The following is a 27,245-nucleotide window of genomic DNA, read 5'->3' as shown; positions in this document are numbered from 1 at the left end:
TAATTTTTAAAATTAAAAATGTTATTTTAATATATTTTTAAATAAAAATACTTTAAAAAATAATAGTTATTACATTCTCAAATATTCTTATAACTGTCCTTTTTTTTATGTTTTCATTAGACTAGGTTGTGGGCATTTTACTTCTCACAACTTGTTTAAGGTGTAAATAGTGATTCGTGAGGCTAATTCTCTCACATTAATGAAATCCCGATCCTCCCTTTTTTTTTTTTTTCCCTGTTAGTTAAAAAATGTATTTATGAGCACTATGCTGGCTGAATAAACAGCACGCACAGATTTCATAAAGCAAAAACAAACCCTGGGCTAACCTCAATCGGGTCTATTTACAAATTTATTAAATAATATATCGCGGTTTTGGCACAATTAAGCCGTCAACGAATACGTATGGGGTGACTCAATCGAGGATTGTTGATACTTTGAGAAATAAACTGAAAGAAATTCTAGTTTTAGAATCGATTTAAGTATTAGTAGATAGGTGAGGGACTAAATTGCAGGTTTGCTAAAAAACTTTGTTTTTCGGGGGAAAAATTTGGAAACCCGATTCGGGTTCGGAAATCCAAATCAGTCTCCCATCGCTAATGCACGCTCTCGCATGAGTTGTGTTTTTATTCCTCTCTCTCTCTTAATTCGAAATTCCTTCTTGTCTTCTCTGCGCTTCTCTTCCCTCGCCTCTCCCTTTTTTTATTGGATCTATCCTGAGTTCCTTCTCACAATCTCTCGATCCAAGCTATCTCTCTCTCTCTCCAGCATCGCGGATTTGGTGCTTGAATCCTGCTTGATCGAGATAACTGCCCTCCATTGCGATCAAAAGCTTGAATTTTTCGGTAAGGATCTCTATTGCCGTCACTTAATTTTGAAATTTCTAGTGGAACTGGAAAAGGTGGTTGCTATTGGGTCTTTTGAAAGATGTGAAGTAATTGACCGTTAATAGCAATTTATTAGTTTGTTTTTGTTGTTTCAAGTGTGTATTGTTGTGATCTTGAATTGAATTGCAAATAGAAACGTGCAATTCTTGCTCTGATTTGTAAACTGTGCTGTTTTTTTAATCGAGGAAAGATATGTAATTCTTGCAGAACTTTCTATTGCATATGTTTATCGGTATCTTAAAGTAGTTGGGCTCGCTAATTATCTTTTGTTTTTATGTAATTGAGGTCTGAATTACGAAGCTTGAGCAAATATTAGGGCGTGAGTGGTCATCTGCTAGAACTTATCCTTGTGTTTATTTATTTTTTAATTATTAACCAAGTGGGCGATGGGAATGTGGCTTTTGAGATCGTAGGTTTGATGCATAATCACGAGTTACAAGATTTATGACTTCCATTGCAAGAATCTGGTCCAACTTGAAGGTGTAGCTAATGGAAACGTGATCCTTGTTAGAAAGAGATTTTTTTACTATCTTACCTCTGGATATCTTGATTTAACTAGTCACTATTGAGTATCCCATCTCGTGATGCATGTTGAAGTATGCCAGGTTACTAAGAAATCATTAGGAAAAGGCAAGAACATGTTATGTTAGTATTAACTCTTTATAACCCAAACATTTTTCATTTATCTAGTAAAAGAGAGAAGAGGTAAAACAATTGCAGTAAAGAGATGGAAGCAACAAGAATGCACAATTATGATTTTTAACATAAACTTGGTTGGCGGGGGACTAGGAAAATAAAGAGCTCATACTTTAAAAGCTGTTTGAATCTAATACATTAAAGTGAGTCATTTCTTGCTACATTGTTTGATTTCTGGGACATGTGGATAGTTTTTTCTTTTAATATTTCCTGAGAGTGGTCGTTATCCCTAATTGTGGTGCAGGATTCATTGACTATGCATTTATTCAGTTGCGGATGTCACGGACCATAATATCATATTGAGAAGTGGCATTTGGAGTATTTGGGTGGAGTGGAATTTGACAGTCAGTAAAAAAGTAAAAACTTTGTGCTTGTCGAAGTAATTCTTATGCCGTAGGATAATTGTTTTTGGCTTCTTCATCATGCTTCAGTTTGGCTGTGTTAATGGCAGTGTGTTTCTTTCATATTATGCAGGATTGCTGTGCCCTTTTTGATGCTGGACAGCGTAGGGAAAGTCTTTAGATGATCTATTTTAGGTTTAGGGTTGTAGGATCAAGGGGTTCAGGGATTCAGGATTTGAAATGCAGATCTAAACTTGTAAACTATGAATCAATGAACATTAAGCATTGCTAGCTTCATGTCAATAGACTTAAGGAATCGCTCATTGGAGAAAGCATCATACTTTCAACTATCTGAATTACTCAAACGCAAATAAGGAAGTCTAATTAATTCTCTCTATAGTTTATAAAATAAGGCAAATCTCACATCCATCTCTATAAATTTGATAATTGGATCAATCAATTCTTTGCAAAATTATTAGTCTAAAATTTGTCATTTGCAGTTTTTCCCATATGCAGTGGTTACAGTATTTCAAATAACTCTTTGCATGGCCTCTTGTGCTGCATGACATAGATGTTTGGTCTTCCGGTTTTGTCTGACTTTGATTGATGCATCTCAATTTCATCAACTGCATTGCTTGTTCTTCAACATTTCTAAAGTGCGATGTACTTCTATTTTAGCTGTGCTGCCTTTTGTGATTCTGTTTGATTATCACAACCTTCAACTACTTGTTTTGGCAGGTTTGGCTATGGAAACATAATCATCCTGGGCAGATAAAGTTATTTTGTTGAAAATCATGGGGACTGAAAATCCTGGCCGTCCAAATCCTGTGACTGGTTCACCATTTGCTGCTGCTCCTCCTACAGTTACACCATTTTCAGCATCTGGCCCGGTGGTGGGATCAGAGGCCTTGGGCTTTAGACCCCCTGCTCAACCTCCCCAAAACACCATGCTTTCTATGTCATCTGGGCCTGTGGCTGGATCACAAGCTTCTGGGTTCAGGCCTAACAACCCCCCAGCTAGGTTTAATGATCCTTCCGTGGCTTCTTCACCAACAGCATATGTCCCACCCACCAGCGGACCCCCCTTCCAGCGCTATCCAACACCGCAATTTCCCTCTGTTCATCAAGCTCCACCGATCGGTCAACCACCATTTCAGCCTCCTGCAGGTCAATTACCATCTCCAGCTTCCTTTCATCCACAGCCACAAGTACCTGTAGTGCCAATGGGATCTCCTCCATCAAGTTTGAATGTTCCTCAATTGTCATCGGATTCATCGTCTTTTGCATCCAGGATGAATTTTCAGCCATCTTTCCCACGTATGGACTCATCTTATTCCGCTTCTAGGGCCACTTTGCAGCCATCCTTGCCAGGATATGTAAAGCAGGCAAATGCAATTTCACAAGCTTCTCCAATGACGCCCTTTCAAGCTCAACAGGGAAGTTATGCAGCATCCACACCAACACCACCTCCCCCCTTTCTTCCTCAGCAAGGAGGTTTTGCTCAACCTCCACCAGTAGGCACCCCCTTTGGATTGCATTCCAGGGATCAAATCCAACATCCAGGCTCTGCACCTCCTATAGGTGGCATCCAAGGGTTGGCAGAAGACTTCAGCTCACTCTCTGTTGGATCTGTTCCTGGATCAATTGATTCAGGGCTTGATCCAAAAGCATTACCGAGGCCATTGGATGGTGATATGGAGCCAAATTCATTGGGAGATGCATACTCCATGAATTGCAATCCTAGATATCTTCGGCTTACCACTTCTGCTGTACCAAGTTCACAATCTTTGCTTTCAAGGTGGCATTTTCCTCTTGGAGCAGTTATTTGCCCGCTTGCAGAAGCTCCTGATGGGGTTAGTGTCTGTGAAATTGAATTCAACTGACAATCTGGACATGCTTTGTTTACTGCTTGTCTGATATCCTTTAATCTGACTTGTTCGTTGTTGTTCCTTTATTCAGGAGGAGGTACCAGTAATTAATTTTGTCTCAACTGGCATTATTCGTTGTAGAAGATGTCGCACATATGTAAATCCCCATGTGACATTTACAGATTCTGGAAGAAAGTGGTGTTGCAACATCTGTGCTCTGCTTAATGAAGGTAAATCTCAAGTGCGTTCTAAAGGAAACTGATATGATATTTATGGTAGTGTTAGGGGCCCCATAGAGAGAATCTGTTCGCAATCTGAGTCTACGTGTATCTTGTTAGATTTTGCCGATGGCTAAATGTGGATACTATCTATATGCTTTAAGATTTTAGTCTTCTAGAACACCTTTGCAAGGAATATGACAATAAATTGTGGGCAATGAATTCTACACGTGCTGTTTGAATGACCAGTTTCAAAATTCGTACAACTCAGCTGCTTATTTGTAATGTGAAAGGAAAACTATGTTTTTTTTTGGTTCATTTGGTATAATCATTGCTGATCTTGTATCCTGGGGTTTTTAGCTTTCCAGCTTATTGTTGGGCTTACCTCACCCAACTGCTTGTTTTTTAATGTTGTTTAGGTGGTCCTTTACTGGGAGTAGTATGTCTTCAATATATGCAAGTAAAATGCCATGAATTCTAAGACTGGGAATTGAAAAACTGTTCTAGCCAGCGTGCATAATGCATCAATTCTTCTGTATTTGGAACTCTTAACTATGACTTAGCCACTCTCTCCTTGATGTTTCTTTTCTTGGCCTTTGGAGACTGGCTGTAATTGCAGAAAATGAAAAAAATGCACTGGCTAATGGCTATTTCACAACTGTTTTTTTCTTCCTTTTTGTGAATTTTTTAAAATTTATTCCCCCCTTTCTGATCATGAGACACTTTCTTTTCAATTTTGATATATGGCTGCACATGTTTTCTTTCTAGCTTCTTCATTTATTTATTTTTGCTAATGGAGTTGCTGACATGGTTTAACTCTCATATTCAGTTCCTGGAAACTATTTTGCTCAGCTAGATGCCACTGGCAGGAGAATTGATTTGGACCAGAGACCTGAGCTTACAAAGGGTAGTGTGGAGTTTGTTGCTCCGACTGAGTATATGGTGCGGCCTCCAATGCCACCATTATTTTTCTTTCTCATTGACGTTTCAGTATCTGCAGTTAGAAGTGGTATGATTGAGGTAAGCTCTTGCAGCTAATGCCCTAATACATCTATATTTCTTTCTGATTGACATTTTAAAACTTGAAGTTAGAAGTGTTGTTATTGAAGTCAGTTCTCTCAGATAATGCCCCATGGCTTCTTGCCTCAGAGGACTAAATTTGTGTCTGTACCAGCAGATTCTTAAATTCAAACAATAAATTTGGATGCTGTTCTGTCTCATTTATGACATGCATGCATATGAGGAGTCTTATGCAGTCCATTTATCGGTCAGCCTCCAGATCACTGCTACATCCTCTTTGTGGATTCTAGAATTTGTGTAGTATGGCCACTTCAAGTGGTTTAATGCATGCTCTCTTAGACATGACTCATAAAGTCTTGGGTCAGAATTGTGGGGAATGTTTTACATATGTGGCCCATGATAATGGGGAATGATTTAGATATGGTTTTTGTCAGAGAAATGATGAGAGTATAAAAAAGTGAAAGTAAGGTTTGCAAGAATCCTATTTAAAAAGCAGTGATTTCATAGCATGACTGATTGATAAGTATTGGCCATTTTCTATTGATTCTTCTAATTGATGTATTCAAAATATATATTTGGCTTTTCACCCTTTCTTTTTTGGGGTAATTTTGAGGGAGGCCTGACCTGAGAACTAGGGCTACCATTGGGCTGTGTTTGTGTGTATACTTGCTTGGCTTTAATTTAAAACGTACATTCACCTTAATGTCCCTATGCAGGTTGTGGCCCAAACTATTAAGTCCTGTTTGGATGAGTTACCAGGCTACCCCAGAACGCAGGTTGGGTTCATCACCTTTGACAGCACAATACATTTTTACAACATGAAGGTTAGCTGCTGTGTGATCAGATTAAAGCTTATGCTATTGAGATTTTTTATTCTTCTTTCCACTAACAATTAGCTGATGTCTGTGAGATTTTTTGGTGCAGTCATCATTAACACAGCCTCAGATGATGGTGGTCTCAGATCTTGATGACATATTTGTTCCCTTGCCTGATGATCTCCTTGTTAACTTGTCCGAGTCAAGATCTGTGGTGGAAGCTTTTCTTGATAGCTTACCCTCCATGTTTCAGGACAATGTGAATGTGGAGTCTGCTCTTGGCCCTGCTGTAAAAGCAACTTTCATGGTTATGGTGTGTTATTCATTCTCATGGTTCATAACTTAATTTATATATATGTTGGTTTGGTGCTTAATATTCAAACACGCTGTTCGAGTTCCTATTGAGCAAGAAATTGCTTGAAAAAGCGGCAGAAAACAAGTTGATGATGAGGGTAATGGGGTTCACCAATGATTTGAGCTGACCGAACTTGACAGCAGTTATGATCTTTGGGCCTTATGATATTATTTGTTTCTTTCCTGTTCAATTAATGGAGAGATAATGTGGTGGTTTTTTGCAGGGATGAAAATATTTTCATTTTAGAAACCAACTTTGATTAAAACTCTAATATGTGTCAGCCTATATTCTTAAACTAGTTTTTGAGTAGACATTTGTGCTCACCTTCCTTTTGGTCACCTTCATAAGATATTTATTAGGATCTCACTTAGTTTGCTGTTGCTGGGAATGTAAGTGCTGCATGCTGTTACTTTCTCAACTCAAGTATTTTGGTCATCCATTCATTTTTCATTAATACCTCCGTCTCTCTGCAGAGCCAGCTTGGTGGGAAATTGCTGATATTTCAGAACACGATTCCATCTCTTGGTGTTGGCCGTTTGAAGTTGCGTGGAGATGATCTTCGTGTTTATGGAACTGATAAAGAGCATGCTTTAAGAATTCCAGAAGATCCATTCTATAAAAACATGGCTGCCGAATGCACCAAGTACCAGATAGGAGTTAATGTGTATGCCTTCAGTGATAAATACACTGATATAGCCTCCTTAGGTACAATATTTATCTTACATTGCTTGTTATCAGCCAAAGAAAAAAATGAAATGAAAAGAAAATAAATCTTGCTTGTTTATATGATTTACTTTGATGGGGCCAACAAAACTTCTTTTGCATCTCCTAGATTTTCCTAATCAATCAATTTCTTTTTAAAAATGTTTACTGTTGGTTTTTTTTTATTTATAGCAAGAGAACTGATTTTTTTTTTAAAAAAAAAAAAATCATCACACACAATCTTCTCTGGAGTTATATTCGAGTATGAGATGCAGTTTTAGAATTTTTGCCTAATGAATTTGAGCTTTAGCTCTTCTGGCGAACAGAGATTGATGAATTCATTTATGGCATTCTGCACTGTTGGTGTTAGCACAGTTCTCTAATTCCATACCTTCTGGTTTCTATGCTATTTAGCTGAAGAGTCAGTGTGGTGCATCTATGGGTTGTTTAGTTAGGTTGACACTTGTTATACAGAGGGTCTCATTTTTTCCTTTTATTTGATATGCCTTACGCCTGTGCTTAGCTATGCTGTGAGTGTCTAGTGCTTATGTAATGAAACATTTTTTAATTAATTTTAAAGTGAATCTTCAGATTTGTAATCCTGGTCATTTGTTCTTAAATGATGCTTTCAACAGTTTTACAATGTTGACTAAATATTAACAATTGTTATAAATTAATTTCATCTTTTTTACAGGAGCTCTAGCAAAATACTCCGGAGGGCAGATATATTACTATCCAAGTTTCCAATCAGCCACTCATGGAGAGAAGTTGAGACATGAGTTGGCTAGAGATCTTACAAGAGAAACTGCTTGGGAAGCTGTCATGCGCATAAGATGTGGAAAAGGTTTGTCCTTTCACGTTTCTTCTACAACCTTCTATATTTTAGAGCAGACACGTACAAGCAATACGAATATGTATAGGAAGTTGATTCCCCCACCATCTTCTATTGCTCTATGCTTGCAGGTATCCGGTTTACATCTTACCATGGAAACTTCATGCTAAGGTCCACTGATTTATTAGCACTTCCAGCTGTTGACTGTGACAAAGCATATGGGGCACAGTTATCACTTGAAGAGACATTACTTACAAGTAAAACAGTATATTTCCAAGTTGTTTTGCTGTATCCTTTTGAGCAGAATTATATAAAGCTAATTTTGCATCTACACTTGTAGTGCACTTCTGTTTTTTATAACTATGAACTCCAATAGGATATTTTGTTATACATAGGTCATTTCCTAATTTGACCACTTGTTTTATCACCCAAGAGTCAATTCTCTCTTTCCCCCTCCTTCCCTCTCTCTCTCTCTCTCTCTCTCTCTGCTGTTTGCTGATTCATCCAAGGTGGTCAAAATATTGAGAAAAGAGATATTGGATATACTTTTCCTCGTAGTCAAATATGGTACATTAAGGTTATTGAGTATGAAAGAACAGGTTTATGGAAGTTCTCTTAACTGTCTAAAGATACACTGCTTCTTGTGGAGAGAGGCGTATCAGAGTACACACAGCAGCAGTGCCTGTAGTTACAGATTTGGGGGAGATGTATCGCCAGGCTGATACTGGTGCTATTGTGTCTTTGTTTGCCAGGCTAGGTGAGTTTGAACTGGACATATTTCATTGATAACTCTGATTTTAGATATTGGGATAAAGGGGGCATTATGATTCTTCTAACGAAGTTAATTAATTTGCAGCAATCGAGAAATCATTGTCCCACAAGCTGGAAGATGCACGAAGCTCTGTACAGTTGAGGATTGTGAAAGCTCTTAGAGAATACCGAAATCTCTATGCCATGCAACATCGCTTGGGAGGCAGGATGATATATCCAGAACCTCTGAAGTTTTTGCCTTTGTATGGATTGGCACTTTGTAAATCAGCGGCTCTTCGAGGAGGGTATGCTGATGTTCAACTTGACGATCGCTGTGCAGCAGGATTCACTATGATGGCATTACCTGTAAAAACAATGTTGAAGCTTTTGTACCCTAGCTTGATACGAGTAGATGAATATCTTTTGAAGGTAAAAGTACTTCATGTATTCTGCAGTATCAATGATATTTTTGCATTGCACTAATGGTCAATCTCCCATCTAATTTATGCAGCCATCTGCACAAGCCGACGAATTCAAAAACATCATGAAACGGTTACCATTGACCTCCGAGAGCTTAGACTCCAGAGGCCTTTATGTATATGATGACGGTTTTCGCTTTGTTGTATGGTTTGGTAGAATGTTTTCACCTGATGTAGCAATGAATTTACTTGGACAAGATGCTGCTGTTGAGTTTTCCAAGGTGTGTGCACTGTCTCTATCTTAGTTTAAGTTACGTCATGCCCTTTTTTCACAATCATTCCGAGCTTGCATTATTTACCATTTTGTGTAAAGGGATGCTGTTGATCTTCAACATTGGTTTGAGGGTTTAACATGACCTTGTTTTAATTGAGCTTCAATGTGTGTACGCAGATCCAAAAATGTCTGCCAAATTTAGCGTGTGGACAATAAGCCGCTGTTTAGTTTGTAGATTAATTTTTAAACTGTTCTATAGTTGACCTTTCATTTGCTAGCTGCTTCATTTTGAGACTGTAATTGGTCCTTATATGCTCTGTGCTAACCAGGTTGCTCTCGGTAAGCATGATACTGAGATGTCAAGAAAGCTAATGGGGCTACTTAAGAAATTAAGAGATAGTGATCCTTCATATTATCAGCTTTGCAATCTTGTAAGACAAGGTGAACAGCCCAGAGAAGGTTACCTTCTTCTCACAAATCTTGTGGAGGACCAGATTGGGGGTGCCAGTGGTTATAGTGACTGGATGGTGCAAATACATCGGCAAGTCCAGCAAAATGCATAAATTGAAGCCAGTGTTGCTTTGTGCTGTTTCATCGTAAGGTCAATTCTTTGAAATTATTTGAACATAATTTACCCACCCCCGCATACACAGCAGTTCTCATTTAGGACATACATGAGAATAGTGGCTGCGTATGTGTGCTCATGTTCAATATGGCAAAAGAAAAGGCTTTTTGAATTATGCAGTTGTGTGGTGCTTCAGATACTTTTTTCCAGAGTGATCGTTCTGCTTAGTGGAATATGTAATGTTTCACCCCCCCCCCCCCCCTTTTGTTTTTTGAGATCTTGAATTTCTTGTGTTCATGGGTTTTCTAAATTTGACGGCTGTCATTCCTGCAAAAACTCGACATCTTTCATTATGCAGGCTTCTTTTTTTGATGGCTTGCCTGTCCCGCACCTGTAGAGTGAAACATGTTTTGTTAAAAAAAGCATAAATAATCAGCACTTGACCATGGCTTCCCGTCGATATTGTGGATGGTTGAGTTTGGACTGATCGCCCAGATGGACTTTGAAGCTACCATTTGGTTGGTCCTTAACAAGATTCGATAATTAAGGGAGATTTACTTCAGTGATTATTTTGGCGCTGCAGTTTTCATGTTGAAAAGCAAAACAGTATCAATATTTTTTTTTTTGTACTTGATGACAGTAATTATCATCAGTAATTGTTATATTTGTGTTGTATCCCGAGTCTTTTATGCACAAAATTTTTGAATGTCCATTAGGCATTTATTTATTCAGAGAGAGATGTTTTATGTTTGCTTAACGAACTGCTGTAGCATCATCTCTGAAGCTTTGGAATAATGTTATGTTTTCGTTATTGGAAGGCAATGCTTTTTACTGTTAGTCTGATGATTGTCTTTTTATTGATATATTTAACAAATGCAATTTACACTTTCTGAAAGAGGCTGGTGAATGTACTAACAACAGGAGTTGATTCAGGTTTTGAGAAGCCCATCAAGCTGTGAAGTTTATTTCCTGCCGAAAATCTTGTTCATTGCTGCTCCTTGCCGGGGGGGTAAATAAATAAATTTTCTTTTAATTTACAATGCAAACGAGGAGCATGCACGTGGACTGGTAAATTCTCTTCCTATCTAACATTTTTAGCTGTAGCAGACGAGAGAAAAAAAATGTATATTAGTGTGAGTAAAAAAGGAAAAATGTATTCAAGTGTGGCTGCTGGGATTCGAGCCCAGGTCTCCACGGCCACAACGTGGAATTCTTACCACTAAACTACAGCCACTAGATAATAACTTTCTCTCAGAATTATATATTAGTATAATATTAATTCTGTTTTTCTTTTCTTGAGGGTTCGCCGAGCTATTTCAAATTGCAAAAAACACTGCCGGACTCTTGACACGCAACTATTCTCTGCCATACATATTGCCTGAAGCGAGCAAGATCAAGATCCACCATTGTCCTGTCCCGTTGCCATCCCTCGCAACCAGCATGATCATACGATTCATTTCTGCTGTCATCTTAGTACCATGCAAGGTTGTCCCAGCTGAAGCTATCTGTTTCCCCATGTGGGATTTACTCGATGGTTAAGACGTTCTTTCTTTATATGTAATATATATGTCTATTGATATACAAGAGGCAATAAGTAGATGCCTTTTTGGCAGGTTCATAAGGTGCAGGGCTGTTTTGAAGAAACATAATGAGAGAAAAGCAATGAGAATAGTGTTTAAATTTTATGTTTTATTCAAGAGCATTGACCATCGTCTTTCACCAGCTGGTTTTCATTGTAAATAACTTAGGCATGTTTTTGTTAATTACTGTTTCAATCAGTAAAATATTCAGTCACAGGAATTATCCGCTTTTAATGTATTTTCAGGATTATTTATGCACCTGAGATTATCTGATTTTATTGAAAACATGCGCATGATGGGCGTTATTTAATATTTTATATCACTATCTGCCTATGGATTCTCATAGCTTCCATTCTTAGATTGTAGATTGAAATTGATACGATTTTGTCATTCTATTTCTTGATTTTTGTTTTCTTTTAGCAATGTTGGAGTTGGTAGCTGTTTGTTTTTTATTTTTTAAAATGTTTTTAAAAAAATTATTTTTTTTACTTCAAATTAATATTGTGTTTTATATTTTTATATTATTTGATTTGCTAATATCAAAAATAATTTTTTTAAAATAAAAAACTTTATTTTTATGCATTTTTAAACGAAAAAACACTTTAAAAAACAATCACTATCATATTTTCAAACACCCAACTCATCATCATTTTTATACTAATATTTTATGCGCATGAGTGTATGTGTGTATATATATAATCAATAATTTATGCACAAATAAAATTTGAATAGAACCAATCATGAATCTTACTCACACACAACATACATGCAAATGCTAAACAAATATAAAAAGATAGACAAAAATACAAATTTTATAATTTATATATAAATAAAATTTGAATATATATAATCAATAATTTATGTATAAATAAAATTTGAATATAACCAATCATGAATCTCACTCACGCACAACATATATGCAAATGCGAAACAAATATAAAAAGATAGACAAAAATACAAATTTTATATAATCAATAATTTATTTATAAATAAAATTTGAATATATATAATCAATAATTTATGTATAAATAAAATTTGAATAGAACCAATCATGAATCTCACTCACACACAACATATATACAAATGCGAAACAAATATAAAAAGATAGACAAAAATACAAATTTTATAATTTATATATAAATAAAATTTGAATATATATAATCAATAATTTATGTATAAATAAATTTGAATAGAACAGAACATGAATCTCACTCACACACAACAAACATGCAAATGTGAAACAAATATAAAAAAATAGATAAGAATATAAATTTTATAATTTGAACATAATCAATTATGAATCGCTCTCATACACACACAAGATACATGCAAATATAAGATAAATATAAAAAGATAGACAAGAATATAAATTTTTATTTTATCTTCTAATTAAAATGTCATTTTTTTATATCCATAGAGGTTGTCAAAATATATGAATTCTTTTCTACGTGGAATCAAAGATAATATAGGAAAGTCACCAAGAATCCCCTATAAAAAAAAACAGCAAAGATCAAATTTAATAATTTGTTGAATTTTAATATAATTATTTTAATTTTAGTTGTATGTAGTATTTATATAGATTAAAAATATGGGCATGAGAAAAAAATTAAATAGTAAAAATAATATAAAACCATAACAAAGAGTCTCAAACACACGCACATGGATCTAATTTAATATAATTTTGATATGTTTTTTTAACTGTTTTCAGATTTTAATTATAGACTCCGTAGACCTATTTTCAAGTAATTTTAGAATTTGAATGATGAATATTAATATTTTGATATGATATTTTTAATTTTACATTTTACATACAATTATGAATTATTGATCATGTAAAATTTATTTTCATTTTGTCCGATAAATATTAGATGAAATGAGATAACTCAACAATATATTATGATAATGTATACTATTGTAGCAGCGGTCGAGTTTTAAAATGTTTTTACTTGAAAGTATTTTAAGATAATTTTTTTTATTTTTAAAAATTTATTTTCAATATTATCATATTAAAATAATAAAAAAAACAAAAAAATTATTATAAATAAAAAAATTTAATTTTTTTAAAAAATACATTGAAACCGCAAAAACAAATATTATTATATAACTTGACAAATGTCGCTGTTGGTTAGCATCTCCATGTGGCAATGTCATTAGCCAGAAATTATTTTTAGGTAAAAAATAGAAAAAAAAATTAGGAGGATGAAAAGTTTAAGTTTAACTATTTTTAACCTTAAAATTTAAATTTTACTAATTTTATGAACATATATTATTATTATTATTATTTTCAGGATCTGGGGCGCCACTAACACTTTCCCTGCCACTGTGATTAAGTTTCATAATAGCAAATAAATGAGATAATCAATCTTAAATTGGTGTATGAAAGTTTGATAATTGTTATTTTTTATTTTAAAATATATTAAAATAATATTTTTTTTATTTTTTAAAAATTATTTTTAATATTAGTACATTAAAATAATCTAAAAAAATTAAAAACATTAATTTAAAATTAAAAAAAATTAATTTTTTTCAAAAACGCTTCCGAAACGCAATGTTAAACATTATCTCTAGAGTTTAGGTTGTTTTTGTGTTTTAAAAATATTTTTGAAACAAAATTTTATTTTTTTATTTTTTATTTCAAATTAATATTTTTTGATTATTTTAATTTGTTAATATTAAAAATAATTTTTTAAAAATATAAAACTATTTTTTTAATAAAAAAAACTTAAAAAAACAATTCCTGTCAAGCTTAACAGTAAAGATTTTCTTCGGGGGTGGGACCAGCGCCAGGAATTGGAAGTAAGCTACAGCCGAGCTATCTTGAATTTTTTTTTAAGAAAAAAAACAGTAAATGCCATCATTTTGACCCATATTCTTCCCTCAAACTCAAAGTATATGATATCAGCAGCCTACCTTGCAATCAATCCACTCAACCGTATGAAGAGAGGAATTATCCACAACAACTTGAAGTCACCATGACTTCATCACTGAATATGAAATAACAATAATGAATTTTACGTAAAAGTCTTCTCATTCCCGTAACAAAAGTTACTGGAGCATGAGCACTGTTTATCTTTCAGTAACAAAAAATGAGCTCACCTAATCACAGTGGAAAGAAAGAAAAACCCAATCATCATTACGCACCTCCTACTCCATTTGTCCACTCCTCCTCCTCCTCCTCATCTGCTCTCTCTGTTGACCGTGTGAGTTATCATGAAATCATATCTACTGCTTCTCTTCACAATCTGTACGTTTCTGCTGTATTCATCAGCTGAATTGGATGACAATCTCACCTATGTGTGGCCTTTGCCGGCGAAATTCAGTTCTGGAAATAACACTCTCTCCGTTGACCCGGAACTGTCGCTAGTTCTTGGTGGCAAAGGAGGGGATTCGAGTATTATTAAAGATGGGTTTGGCAGATATAAAAAGATTATATTCAAGCATAGTAGTAAGAGTTACTCTGTTAATAAAAGACTGGTTTTTGATATTGGGGTTTTGAAGATTGTTGTTCTTTCTGATAATGAGGAGGTAAGTTTGAGACTTTTTGATGTCTGGGACTGTTTGGGAAATGGGTTTTGGGTATATGAAAGATCGAGTGATAAAACTGAGATTTTCTCTCTTTTTTATGATGATGATCATCATCATCATGGGGACTGATTCATAATCTGGGTTTTTTTTTTGTTGTTTTGGGTTTGTTGCAGCTTCAACTTGGAGTGGACGAGAGTTACTTGTTGCTTGTGGAAAAGAGAAATGGGCAGTCTATTATCGGGGAAGCGTATATTGAGGTAAAGTTTCAATTTTGAGATTTCAGAGAAGTTGTTTTTGTGAGTCGTTGGAGATCCAGATGAATTCTTCGATTGTTTCCTGAAGAATAGGACACTGTTTTGTTTTACTGTAGTTTGGTAGAATGTAATGAAAAGAAAGGAGATGACTTTTTTCTACCAAATGTAGTGTACATGTGGTATGGGGATTAATTCTCAAGTCCAGCTACTTTATTACTGAATGTAAAGTTACTAATGTACGATCATATTTTCTGGATGGTTATGTCTTTGTTCTAGTGATGTTGATATTCTTGTTATTGTTGTTGCAGGCAAATACTGTGTATGGTGCATTGCGAGGGTTGGAGGTATGTGTGATTACTTTGTTCTAGTGATTCGTTAAATCTAAATTATTGAATTCAAATTGAATGAACATGATTTAGTGCATGATAAAAAATGATAAGAACTTAATTTCTTACTGTTTTGTTTTTTTCATCTAATCCAAATCATTGAATTCAAAACCAATGGTTAGTTTTGGAACATGAGAGCATCCAAATTTAAGCAGGTAGAGATTAACTACATTTTTTACTTCAATTCATCCACACACACAGTAAATGCATGGTCATTAAGAATAAACACCACAAATAGGTCAAATTCTCTGTTTACTTTTACTCTCTTGTTGTGCTCACCTTGACCTCTGAAAACCTCTTTGCCATTACTAAAAAAATCCAGCGTTGAATTTTTGCCATCATGAGTTCATCTTTATTGCATGGCTATTTGTGATAGTCTATGAAGCTGCATGCTTGTGATTTCATTGAATGTAAATATTGAACTAACTGCTAGAAAAGAATGATGAGTGTATGAGTGGTTGGAGTTGTGTATGATAATCATCCCTTTCATTTTCTTTGCTGTGATCTTTCAGACGTTCAGCCAACTTTGTGCATTTGATTATGAAACTAAAGCAGTGCAAATATACAGAGCCCCATGGTACATTCTAGACAAACCAAGATTTGCATACCGTGGGCTTTTGCTTGGTGAGACACATTTCTTTTGTTGAGGGAGATAGCAATTTGCAAACTCTTTACCTAAAATAATTTTTTTATTAAAATGTTTCTTAGTTCCCTTCTTAAATACACTCTTGCAGACACATCAAGGCACTACCTACCAATTGGTGTCATTAAGCAGATAATCGAATCAATGTCATATGCTAAACTTGTAAGTAATGTTGTTGTTTGAGAGCTTTGTATTCCACAACTGGAATTCATTCAGGCACGCACTTCTACATTACCATTCTTTTCTCCTTTTATTATTTTGTCATTATCTGATATTGGATATTACATTCAGTAGAATGTCCTCCATTGGCACATTATAGATGAGGAGTCATTTCCTTTAGAAGTACCTTCCTATCCAAATTTATGGAAAGGTTCATATACAAAATGGGAACGATACACATTTGAAGATGCATATGAAATTGTGGAGTAAGATTCCTTTGCTCATTCAATAACTTTCTTATTTACGTAAGTTTCATATATCTTATATAAATGGCGAGGGACTCAACTTTAATGGAATCCATAGAATGAATGGTCTAAGCAAACTAGACTTTTATGACTTGAAAATTTTGGTTTTGAACAAAATAATGCATATTTGTCTTTTTTTCTTTCCTAGAAAAATAAATAAATTCCCCAGCCTATGTCAGGGTCTTTATCATGTCTATTGAATGTTATGCTTCCTCAATCTGCCTGGACTAACATGTAATTCCTTTTTTTTTTCTTTGTTTGTGTTTCCATGGAATAACATGAAGCTTTGCCAAAATGAGAGGTGAGTCTCGTCATTTTATCTGTTGAAACTTTAGAGAGAAAATTTTTAGTTCACGTTTCAAAATGAGCAATTTTTTTTTCTTTTGTGATTGAATGTAATTACCAGAAAGCGTGACACTCTGAGTTTGATGGGAAAAACAAAGCGCAATTATTTCCTCAATAGGCCAATTCAGAAATTTTAGCTATAGCTTCTTGTGTGCATGCTTTTCTTACTATCTATGCATGGTTTATGGCAGGTATCAATGTCATGGCTGAAATAGACGTTCCTGGGCATGCAGAATCATGGTAAGGCAGTTCTTATCAAATTTTGTTTTTGACTTTCTCCTTGAAAGAAATTTTCTTGGTTTAGCTCAGATTTGGCAAACATTTCTTAATCATATTTAATATGAGGGATGTGATTCTTTCATCACACCAATCTTTAATATAGTGATGTGTTTTTTTCTTATCCCTTGTAAAAGGAGAATGAAGAAAATGCTTAAGCTTTCAATTTCCCTTAGAATTTAATTGACTGGTTGTATTTTCTTGCTCTATCAAGTTCTCCATTTTAAAACTCTAAACTTGTGGTCTTTTTTTGTAGGGGAACTGGATATCCTGACCTTTGGCCTTCTCCTTCCTGTAGAGAGCCACTTGATGTTTCAAAAAATTTTACTTTTGACGTGATCTCTGGCATCATGACAGGTTAAGCTCCTTTTATTCCTTTCTTTGCTAGTCGTCAAGTTCACTTTTTGCATCCCTGCAATTTTTTATGTTTACATGAATCTTTAGCACCTTTTTTATTTGAGGAACACAGTCAGGACATGGATATCTATGCTTGAAGATTCTGTATAAAGCAAATTAACTGGGTTTTAGCTCAGTTATATTTTCAGCAATCCAGTTCGTGGCCGTTATAGTAATCTCTGTTGGATTTTCTTGGCTTTGAGCTGAACCAGTAAAATGTTTTATGTTTAGTTGAAAATGAAATTAGTTAATCGTTTGAGCATGCATTCCTTCTCTTTTAATTGTTGACCCATGCTTCTTCTTTTTTACAGACTTGAGAAAAATTTTCCCCTTTGGGCTCTTTCACTTGGGCGGTGATGAGGTTAACACAGGTCAGTACAAGTGGTTTTCTTATTGAAAGCCAAGATTTTGCAACCATTTAATTGATTAAAAAAACTAGCTCTCATGCACAAAGCTTTCATAACTAGAGCAACAGGGCTTTCAGTTTTCAAGAGGTGTTTGCTGCTGCCTCACCAGCAAGCAGATTACACAGCCTTTTCTGACTTTCTGATGTGTCATTTTAGGTCGCATAGTTTTATGGAATTCTAATAGAAACAAGGTGGTTGTGTATGTGACTGATCTGGTCATGCTTAGGCACTTGATACTGAAGTGGACAAAAGAAAGATACAGAGGGAGGGGAAAGAAGAGGAATTGAAACTTAAATGGAACAAAAAACTCTGAAGTCCATTAGATATTATTCATATGCTATCCCTATGAAGTGACTAAATTGACATCAGATAATAATCTTGATATAGAAACCCCTCCTGTGACATTCAAATGAAAACTTGCAATCTCAAATGTCATTGGAAATCGCATAATAACTGATTTGTCCGAAACTCTCATTTTTCATTTTTAGTGTTAGAGTTCTCCTACTTTGATAAAGAAGCAGCCATTAACTTGACTGGCCAGAGCTTGAGAGAGTTGTGCACAAGATATTATTCAGCTCATTACCAATAAGCTTCAATTTCAAAAACCCATTTATTACCGATATAAATCGCTTATATTTGCTTTAGAAATATGCCAAATTTGGCTTCTAACTGCTCACACTGTGTGCACGTCTCAATTTTCATGCTTATGGTGTTTAGTGAATGCTAAATGGTTCAATGTCTGACAGATTGCTGGAACTCTACATCGCATGTGAAACAATGGTACATTCTTGAACTCATTTGCGTTATCATCTTCTTCACTTTTTATGTGACTATGTATAGTTCCAAACTAACCTGCTAAACTGAGCATGTAAATATCTTGCTAGAGTATAGCTTGAAGAACATGGATGGAAAACCTTTAGAATTTACCTTCTCATGCAAACTTATTAGTTAAATTTCTGCTGTGAGCACATATTACTTCATTTATCTCTGGTGTAGGAAGTTTGTAGGCAAAAATATTTGTACTTTCCAATTTTGCAGTCTGATGTCTCTCCAGCATTTTGCCTACAGCTTATACTTTAGGGGAGTGTCATACAGTCTCTGTGGCTCATTGTCGTTAAAAATAAATGGAAAGTACAAAAATTTAAACAAACAAGATGATGGGAGTTGTAAACGATCAGTTGAAGTCCAATACAGTGAGTCCTCGACATTCTCTACTTGTTAGTTCTCTACTGTACACGAAAAGTTTCTCAAATAAGGCAAAAATGCTTGTTCTGGAAGTTGGTTTGTTATCATGTTGCATCGTGCCTGACAGGCCTTTATAGCATATTTGTTTCCAAAGTCTGGGGTTTCTTTCTTTCTTTCTTTCTTTCTTTCTTTTCAGTGTTCGAAATCCATCTATTCCAGAAACTTGAAGTCGCAGGGTCTCCAGCTTAACTGATTTACATGAAAGATGAAAATAATAAACAAAGTGATTGGTTCTGCTCAGCATTTTAAATATTTTATGTTTAATTGTATCCTATAAATGTGCTTTGATGCGTACTTAGTTTCTGGGTGATCTTAATAGATCATGATTGTCATGTTTACATATTGGAATCACCCAAGTGCCAGGTATTGAGGCAGGGGACCTGTCAGTAATTTTCATATAGGTATATAATATGGTTGTTCCTCCATTTATCTGTTATCTGATTGAATGTTTCCTGCCCTTAATTAAGTGTGAAAATTATTTGGCTTCTAAGTTATATATTTATTCAAATGTTCATCAATCCAACTGTAGGCTTCTTGATCACAACATGACAACCAAGGAAGCATATCAATATTTTGTATTGAGAGCTCAAGAAATAGCAATTTCAAAAGGTTGGACCCCGGTCAACTGGTATGTTTGTATCTGCATCATATTAAATTATTCCAACACTTCAAAATCGATTTTGCTCTTGGATTTTCCTGTCTTCAGACATATCGTGACAAGATGACCTGTTGAAATAGACTTCCTATCCATTTTGTTTGTTCCTCAAATTAGAGATTTTTAGCCCTATAGACATTTGACAGATCTTTATTTTATTATCACAGGGAAGAAACATTCAATACATTTGCATCAAACCTTAATCCAAAGACTATAGTGCATAACTGGTGCGTTTCTGTTCCCACATACTTCCATTTTAGTATCATTCCAGGATAACAATATCGATCTTTCAATAATGAACTTTTCTTTCTGCTGCTGCAGGTTGGGTGGTGGGGTTTGTGCAAAGGCTGTTGCAAAAGGTTTCAGATGCATTTTCAGCAATCAGGGATTTTGGTATCTGGACCATCTAGATGTCCCTTGGTATGAAGTTTACAAAGCTGAGCCACTTGAAGGAATAAATGATACTTCTATGCAAGAGCTAGTGCTTGGAGGAGAAGTTTGCATGTGGTCCGAGACAGCTGATACCTCAGTTGTTCAGCAAACAATATGGCCTCGGGCAGCAGCAGCAGCAGGTATGCCTATAGTCAAATACATCATCATTAAGAGTGGTTGCAAAAAAATGAAGTTAATTTTGGAGTTTTTCAACATATTTTCACGAGCTTCTAATTAAGATGCAGACAATTCAGCCTGCATTTAAAATTTACAGTAGATGTCCTCTTGTCGATGTGAAAGAATGGGAGGTGCTTATTTGTCAACTGAAAAGCCTTTTCCCCACCCTTAAGATCACATTAATGGACGGCTACTTCAGAGTTTTAATAAATTAGTGATCTTTCAGAGATCATTTAAAGTTTCTGGACAATTGAATCACTTCATTGTGGCTATATGCAGTTTTTGACATTAGTTAATGGTTTGATAACAAGCCTCAGTTTGTTGCTTGTACGGGATCAGTATTTTTGTAGGATGATCTGTAATGACATTTGTGTCCGAGAGAAACGACTTGGTTTTGCATGGATTTGAATTATAATTTTGCAGAAATATATCTTATATTCGTGTTTTGTGCTCTTACACGGTGTTGTTGTCTATTTTATCTTATCTATAGAGCGCTTGTGGAGCAACAGAGAGACCATATCCTCAGGAAATATTACCTTAACTGCATTACCTCGCTTGCATTACTTCAGATGCCTATTGAATAGACGTGGAGTTCAGGCCGCTCCTGTCACAAACTACTATGCGAGACAACCTCCAAGTGGTCCAGGGTCATGCTATGAGCAATAATTATAGTCTTCTCAGATTAGGTAATTTCACATGTCTTGAAGCTGCATTTCCGAGTTTTTGTACATAAACACAATCATTTCAGCTGTCTGGTTTCTTCTAGTGTTTGCATAATAAGTTACAGGGGTTAATTTGATGCGGTATGTTGATGGGTTGCATGAAAAAGTTCAAATCATTTAAGTTTGTGAGATGAAACGAATCTCTTGTTCAGGCCATCATACTGTGGCCATGTTGTTGTAGTTTAGCATTTGGATTTATGAATTTGATCTAGTTCCTGCAGTTTTTTTACATTCCATTTGTTCCTGAGCATGTCTATCTGAAGCGAATAAGCTTCCTCAGACCTCTATATTCATATTCATCTTCAATGATTATGGATTTTCCTGCAAATATTGCCTAGAATTTGGTTGGCGTTTTACAGGGACAGCCCATCCCCTCTGCAAGTATTGTGGGTCGTTGTTATTTGCAATTGATTTCTTGCGTAGTCTTGGAGCAAGTTTTTCATATGAAAGGAATATTTTTTCACCTTCGATTCCCACTGATACTTGCAGAAATTTCAACTGAAACTAGGTTTGAGCTACTGCAAGTTTCCTTGCCCTCGTCAGTGAAAAATGAAAATGAAGAGAAACTTTGAAAAGAAGATATCATGGTCAATCGAATTCTCAGCTAACTGGTCAAATGCTCCATGAAAATTGAAAGATTCGCAACAGCTCTTCTTACAAAAATGAACGATCTCTATCATTCAATTTGTCATTGATTCTTAGTTTGATTTCCACCCACTGACATCAAATTCTTGCTTACATTTTGTTGACCAAGGCTCTAAAACTGTGAGGTTCTGAAGTAAAATCCAAGTTTATGGATCTCCTCCTAGATTAGAAATCAAAGCACAGGGCTTTGAGAACAACTTGATTCAGCTAAACCACAAGTGATGAACATGAAGTATCACTATTGCCTAAACCGAACCACACGTCTCTAGCTTTCATCCCTGTCCATGTTCAACAGCCATCTTCCCTGCTGCACGGGGAAATGATTGAACTTCCCAAGTTGCTTGCATGATCTTGAAACAAGACTACCGGGGTCCTACCATTTTGTTAAATGATGATTTCAGGAGAAACCCCACAAGTGAGATATTTTTCTCCTCTAATGTGTGACCCATGAGTCTCTTCTTTCCACATATTTTACCAGGTGTTGTTTTCACGTAACAGTGGAAAAATATGCTCATGAGTTGGTAAAGCTGATCTCATTTACCAAATTTTCCTTTTTTCATGTGTGTTTGGTTTCCTTTTATTCCCAATTCTCCACCGAGGCCTTGCACTCCTCTTCTGATTGGCCCTTTGTGAGCTGGTTCTTATTCGATTATCTGGCTCCAAGATTTGAGTACTTTTCTAGTCAAGAACTATGAGAGTGCTGCCTTTTTAAAGTAGTTTTACATCCCCAAGTCATTGCAGTATATAGAAATAATGCAGCTGAGCATATGCTGAAATATTTGGTCTCTTGCTTACTCTCTCTGGGAAAGTATAAAGGGCTCCGAAAACATACCACTCCCAGATAAGTAACAGCTTATGAGGTCAGTAAATTTGCTTTCCACGCCACACCGTTTGTTTTTGTATTTAAAATTGTATTTTAGTGCATTTTAAAAATATATTTAACTTGAAAAAATATTAAATTGATATTTTTTTTATAATTTTAATATATTTTCAGGTAAAAAAACATTTTATACCATAATTCCAAGCACACTACAAAACATCAGAGAAAGAGATTTCTTGTAAAAGTATCCAAAAGAATCTTCATGACCCATTTGACCCGTCTAGGAAAAGTCTTGATAGTTTAGTTATGAATTGATTTAAATGCTTATCTAGAGAATTAATGCGCAGAAGAAACAAGAGAATGATATAATAAATAAGAAAATTATAAGAAAGAAAATAAAATTGAGAGGAGCATATTATAAACAATAATTTGGAAAGATAATATAAATCAAATGGGTTGTTGTGACGGGTGATGAAGTCTGTTTTCTTCCTCGACTTTCCAAGTTGAAAACCTTCAAGTTAATTAAATTTCTCGAAACTATATACTATAAATGTTGTGTAATTAATATCGTTTGAAAAAAAATCGTTTACCAGGTAGGTAAGAAATTAGGCTTCTTCTGTTAGCTTATGTTTTTCAGACTATTTTTTATTTAGAAAAGCATTAAATTATTTTTTTTACATGTTCTTTTAATAATTTTAATATATTTAGTGATTAAAATAAAAAAATATTAATTTAAAATATTTTCAATTATAAAACACATTGGTTTGGTATTGCGTTTGTACCTGCGTTTCGTCCAAATTTGAATTTTTTTTTTTTTGCTAAAATTGAGTGTGGTTTGTATTTTTTGGATCGTTTTGATGTGCTGATGTCAAAAATGATTTTTAAAAAATAAAAAAATATCATTGGCATGCATTTCAGCACGAAAAGCTATTTGAAAAGCACCCGTAACCACACTGCCAAACACGCTCTGAAAAATACCATTCACCGTCGACCGCAACAACTTCTGAAACATCTCCTCCTCGTGACAGTCATTACTTCCCTTCTGTCCATGCATTGATAAGGCACATTTATTCTGTATGCATATTTTGTTTTTCTAACCACTCTACTTTTTCCCCAGGTCGTAGCCATTGTCGTGGCTAAATTAAGTGGTCAAACTAACTCTTAAAACCCGTAGACTATCTGTCACAAGGAAGAAAGTTGGGCTTCGTGACGGATTAAGAGTAGGTATGGAATTATCAGAGGTGTTATTTAATTGATCAGGTTTTAAATTTGTATTTTAAAAATTATCAATTTGAGTGTCACAAATCTTAGATTTACTAGAGACTTACATGGTCGTTAACTTCAGGATCTCGGGGAATTAGTCGAGATGTACATAAGCTACTCCGAACACCCACGATTACTAAAAAAAAAAAAAAAGTAGGTCCGGTAATGAGATTCAAATTGCGTTCCTCTAAAATTTCTCTAAAATTATTTTTTATAATTTTTAATTGTTTTGATGGGTTGATATTAAAAATAATTTTAAAAAATAAAAAATATATTATTTTAATATATTTATATGTAAAAATCATTTTGAATCCAATTTTACCACTTTTCTAAATACACCTTAATAATGAAAAAAATAAAAATGTTGAATAGTGAATAGGGTGTGACTATCACTGCTCATCTCAGCTCACACTGACTTGCTGTACAATCACAAGATTTGGCAAGTGCCACTCCTCTATGCTTTTCACTGGCTTTGATGTTGCTACTATGTTCCTGTGATAGTATTAAGAGCCGAGATCAATTTAATTAATAATTTAATTTTTTTTTATTGAAATAGTTTTTTTATATGTTACCAAAATCTAAATAACTAAACAATCATTGAAATATCATCATCTTTATTTTATTTTTTATTTAATAACATAAAACAGTGTGAATTTATACAAATACAGTAAGCTCGAAAGGGTTATGTCTTTTTCGCATAGAAAACTAGTAAATTCATATTGGTTGTCTATTTTTACTGTTTTTCTTTTTTTAAAATAAAAAAAACTAATTTCTATCTTTATTATTAAATTGAAAAGAAAGTACTCGTAAATGATACCAGAAAAAAAATTATACTCGTAAATTCTGTGTGCCAACATTTTCCACCATTCAAAGGAAATGAATAAATAAAAGAGAGTGGATAAATTGTTCATTCAGACAATCTATGTGATCACTATTCAATGGCTGAGATTTCATGGACCACTCCTCTGTTGACCTGGAAAGAGAATCTCAGTTTCACACATCTTGTGGATGTATTGCCAGAAAAAAACAAATACGGGGACTGGGTTGGAATTTTGTTTGTAGTGAAATTAGGTTTGGATTTCATACTTTTTAAGATTTCTTTTTCTCGAATTTTATACATGGAAACGATCTAAGAACAGTTTTTTATATATTAAATTTACATACAAATTTATATCTCAGTAAATGAGTAAAAAAAAACGTGGCATATGTTTGTATGAAAATTTTATATTAAATCTTTGTTTGCATGGCATTGCTTGTAAATATATTACATGCATGATTATCTGATGATAGATGATTTAAGTGGTTTAACGCTTGTTTTTTTTTAAATAAGATTTTGAGTTTGAATTTTATGTACGGAGCACATCATCTCAGAGCTTTATTTTTTAGTGAGCTGACCCGACTCGACTGAATTTATCAGCATCTAGTGAGTTTTTGGATACCGGTGTTTAGAAGAAAAAAATTACATGCTCATTTTTTTCTGTAACCATAGATGTCCGATTCAGCTTACGCGCACCTTGACTAATCCTCCGAGACCCTGAAGTTAACGACCGAGTAAGCATTCAGTGGCCTCGAGATTTGTGGCACTCGAACTAGTGATCTCTGCGGAGCAAACTCAAAGTCTAATCGGTTGAGCTATACTCCTCAAAGTTAGATGCACATTCTAATTTTTTTATTAATATAGATATTTGGGTCAGTTTGCATATATCTCGACTAATATTAGAGATGATAATTGTGACGAGCTAGCATTTTTTTTTTCCCCTAACAAATAGGCTAGTGGGCATTTGAAATGGAATGGGCCACGGTGCACTTACTATGGGAGCATGATGATGTGTTTTATGATACTGCCATCCTTAGAGCCAAAGGCTACCAAAAGCTTTGACCATCCAACACAATTGCTCCTTTTTGAATTCCAATGGAAGAGGGGAAAGGTCATGAGTTTTATTATGATACCGCCATCCTTGGAGCCAAAGGCTACTAAAATGTGTTGACCAGGTAACCCACCTGCTCTTTCTTGAACTCCAGGAGAAGGAGGAGGAAAGGGAAAGTAAATTACTCACAAGATAGGCATGATTATGGTTCGCTAATTGCACCATGTATAGTTCGTTAATCTCATTCGTTAATGTTTTTTTTATTTTTTCCATACTAATCTTTGATATAGTAATTAGTGAGACATCATTATAAAATTCATGGTGGGTAATGATATTTTAAATTCATGAAAGATTTATCATAATATTAAAAGATATTGTGTTTTTATTGTTAATCGTCTCATAAAATACTATTCATTTTATTAATATTTTTTGATTTCAATTTTATTCAACATTTGATTTGTTGAGAATTAAACTTTATGATTTGTTTCGGTTTGATTTGTATGAGGTTCGGAGGCTAAATTCTTTTTATTTTTAATTTTATTTTCATCTTTCAACATTTAATTTGTTGGGGATTGATTTTCATTATATGTTTCAATTTGTGTTTTTATGGGGTTGTCCAAGTCTTGTGACCAAGATTACGAGTTTAGTGGGTTAATTCTAGTTGGCTCATTTTTTTCCTTTCAATTTTATCATTCAACATTTCATTGACTATGATTATTCTTCCTGGTTTGTTTTTATTTGTTTTTCATGAGATTATCTCAGTCTCGTGAACACAACCACGAGTTTGATGAGTTAACTAGAGTCTTTTTTTAGTCTCTTTTAAATTGATTATTTTTTCAATTTCATTCATCAATATTGAGTTGATTGAAAATTATGCTTCAGTTTCGATTTATTTTTTATGGGGTTACCTCAATCTCATAATCCAAGTCGCGGGTTTGCTAGATTAATTAAGGTTGACCTGGGTTTGTTTTTTTTGTTCTTTCCACGAGGTTATCCTAGTGTCATGACCCATGTCATGGTTTTGACAGGTTAACATAGGTTGACTCGAATTATTTTTCTGTGTAATTTTTTAATTGTTTTTTTAATTTGATTCTTTAACATTAGTTGATTGAAAACTGAGTTTTATAGTTTATTTTGATTTGCTTTTTATGATAATATCTCTGACCAAGGTTATGAATTTGATAGATTAAGCCTGATTCGATCTAATATCTTGTCGTTTCAATATTAAAAAAATCACCTTGGATTATTTTTGTCAAATTATATTTTTATTGGTCATCTTAGTTATATTTGAACCTCTTAAATCAACTGAATCACGTCAAATTAACACTATACAGGTGAAAAAAATTACTAGAAAAAACATTAACACCTAAATAATTTTTTCATGTTGGAAAAATTTAACCATA

At 34.4% G+C, this 27,245-nt stretch overlaps 2 protein-coding genes and 1 non-coding gene across 6 annotated transcripts; 2 read left to right on the top strand and 1 right to left on the bottom strand.

Annotated features, from left to right (window-relative positions):
- The first annotated feature begins 557 nt into the window (after window positions 1-557).
- Window positions 558-10,576, top strand: LOC7458609 (protein transport protein Sec24-like At3g07100). Of its 4 annotated transcripts, none has more exons than XR_002984277.2 (14): window positions 558-842; window positions 2,660-3,774; window positions 3,881-4,019; window positions 4,837-5,027; window positions 5,744-5,851; window positions 5,952-6,155; window positions 6,671-6,902; window positions 7,594-7,743; window positions 7,863-8,019; window positions 8,361-8,488; window positions 8,588-8,910; window positions 8,993-9,181; window positions 9,504-9,975; window positions 10,098-10,576. XR_002984277.2 is itself a non-coding variant. In XM_024610368.2 (14 exons), the coding sequence occupies exons 2-13, from the start codon at window positions 2,716-2,718 to the stop codon at window positions 9,735-9,737; spliced, it is 3,114 nt and encodes a 1,037-aa protein (XP_024466136.2). In that variant the 5' UTR covers window positions 558-842; window positions 2,660-2,715; the 3' UTR covers window positions 9,738-9,770; window positions 10,098-10,576. The 4 variants fall into 4 exon arrangements, 3 of the variants coding, with proteins under 3 accessions (XP_024466136.2, XP_024466135.2, XP_024466134.2); XM_024610368.2 differs by having other exon boundaries at window positions 9,504-9,770; XM_024610367.2 differs by adding an exon at window positions 1,825-1,936 and having other exon boundaries at window positions 9,504-10,576.
- A 325-nt stretch (window positions 10,577-10,901) lies between these two features.
- On the bottom strand, window positions 10,902-10,973 carry TRNAH-GUG (transfer RNA histidin (anticodon GUG)). Its single transcript has one exon. It is a non-coding gene; the product is annotated as a tRNA-His (tRNA).
- A 3,367-nt stretch (window positions 10,974-14,340) lies between these two features.
- Window positions 14,341-21,475, top strand: LOC7458608 (beta-hexosaminidase 1). Its single transcript, XM_002316279.4, has 15 exons — window positions 14,341-14,844; window positions 15,018-15,101; window positions 15,407-15,442; window positions 15,997-16,108; window positions 16,219-16,289; window positions 16,422-16,552; window positions 16,876-16,892; window positions 17,128-17,176; window positions 17,469-17,569; window positions 17,920-17,979; window positions 18,762-18,795; window positions 19,790-19,888; window positions 20,083-20,142; window positions 20,237-20,487; window positions 21,015-21,475. Exons 1-15 carry the CDS (start codon window positions 14,530-14,532, stop codon window positions 21,188-21,190), a joined length of 1,596 nt encoding a protein of 531 aa, XP_002316315.1. The 5' UTR covers window positions 14,341-14,529; the 3' UTR covers window positions 21,191-21,475.
- Window positions 21,476-27,245: the final 5,770 nt, after the last annotated feature.

The sequence above is a fragment of the Populus trichocarpa genome, chromosome 10 (genome assembly GCF_000002775.5).
Source record: "Populus trichocarpa isolate Nisqually-1 chromosome 10, P.trichocarpa_v4.1, whole genome shotgun sequence".
NCBI lineage: Eukaryota > Viridiplantae > Streptophyta > Magnoliopsida > Malpighiales > Salicaceae > Populus > Populus trichocarpa.
The sequence above is the reverse complement of the archived record's forward strand: the minus strand, read 5'-3'. Positions and strand labels throughout refer to the sequence as shown.

What these genes read in the sequence shown, in the direction of transcription:
- LOC7458608 (XM_002316279.4), top strand. Translation starts at nt 14,530, where the DNA reads ATGAAATCATATCTACTGCTTCTCTTCACAATCTGTACGTTTCTGCTG. An exon ending in GTGCATTGCGAGGGTTGGAG is followed by an intron (nt 15,443 to 15,996) that starts GTATGTGTGATT and finishes GTGATCTTTCAG; the next exon opens with ACGTTCAGCCAACTTTGTGC. An exon ending in ACATCGCATGTGAAACAATG is followed by an intron (nt 18,796 to 19,789) that starts GTACATTCTTGA and finishes ATCCAACTGTAG; the next exon opens with GCTTCTTGATCACAACATGA.
- LOC7458609 (XM_024610368.2), top strand. Translation starts at nt 2,716, where the DNA reads ATGGGGACTGAAAATCCTGGCCGTCCAAATCCTGTGACTGGTTCACCA. An exon ending in TTGCAGAAGCTCCTGATGGG is followed by an intron (nt 3,775 to 3,880) that starts GTTAGTGTCTGT and finishes TCCTTTATTCAG; the next exon opens with GAGGAGGTACCAGTAATTAA. An exon ending in CTGCTGTTGAGTTTTCCAAG is followed by an intron (nt 9,182 to 9,503) that starts GTGTGTGCACTG and finishes TGTGCTAACCAG; the next exon opens with GTTGCTCTCGGTAAGCATGA.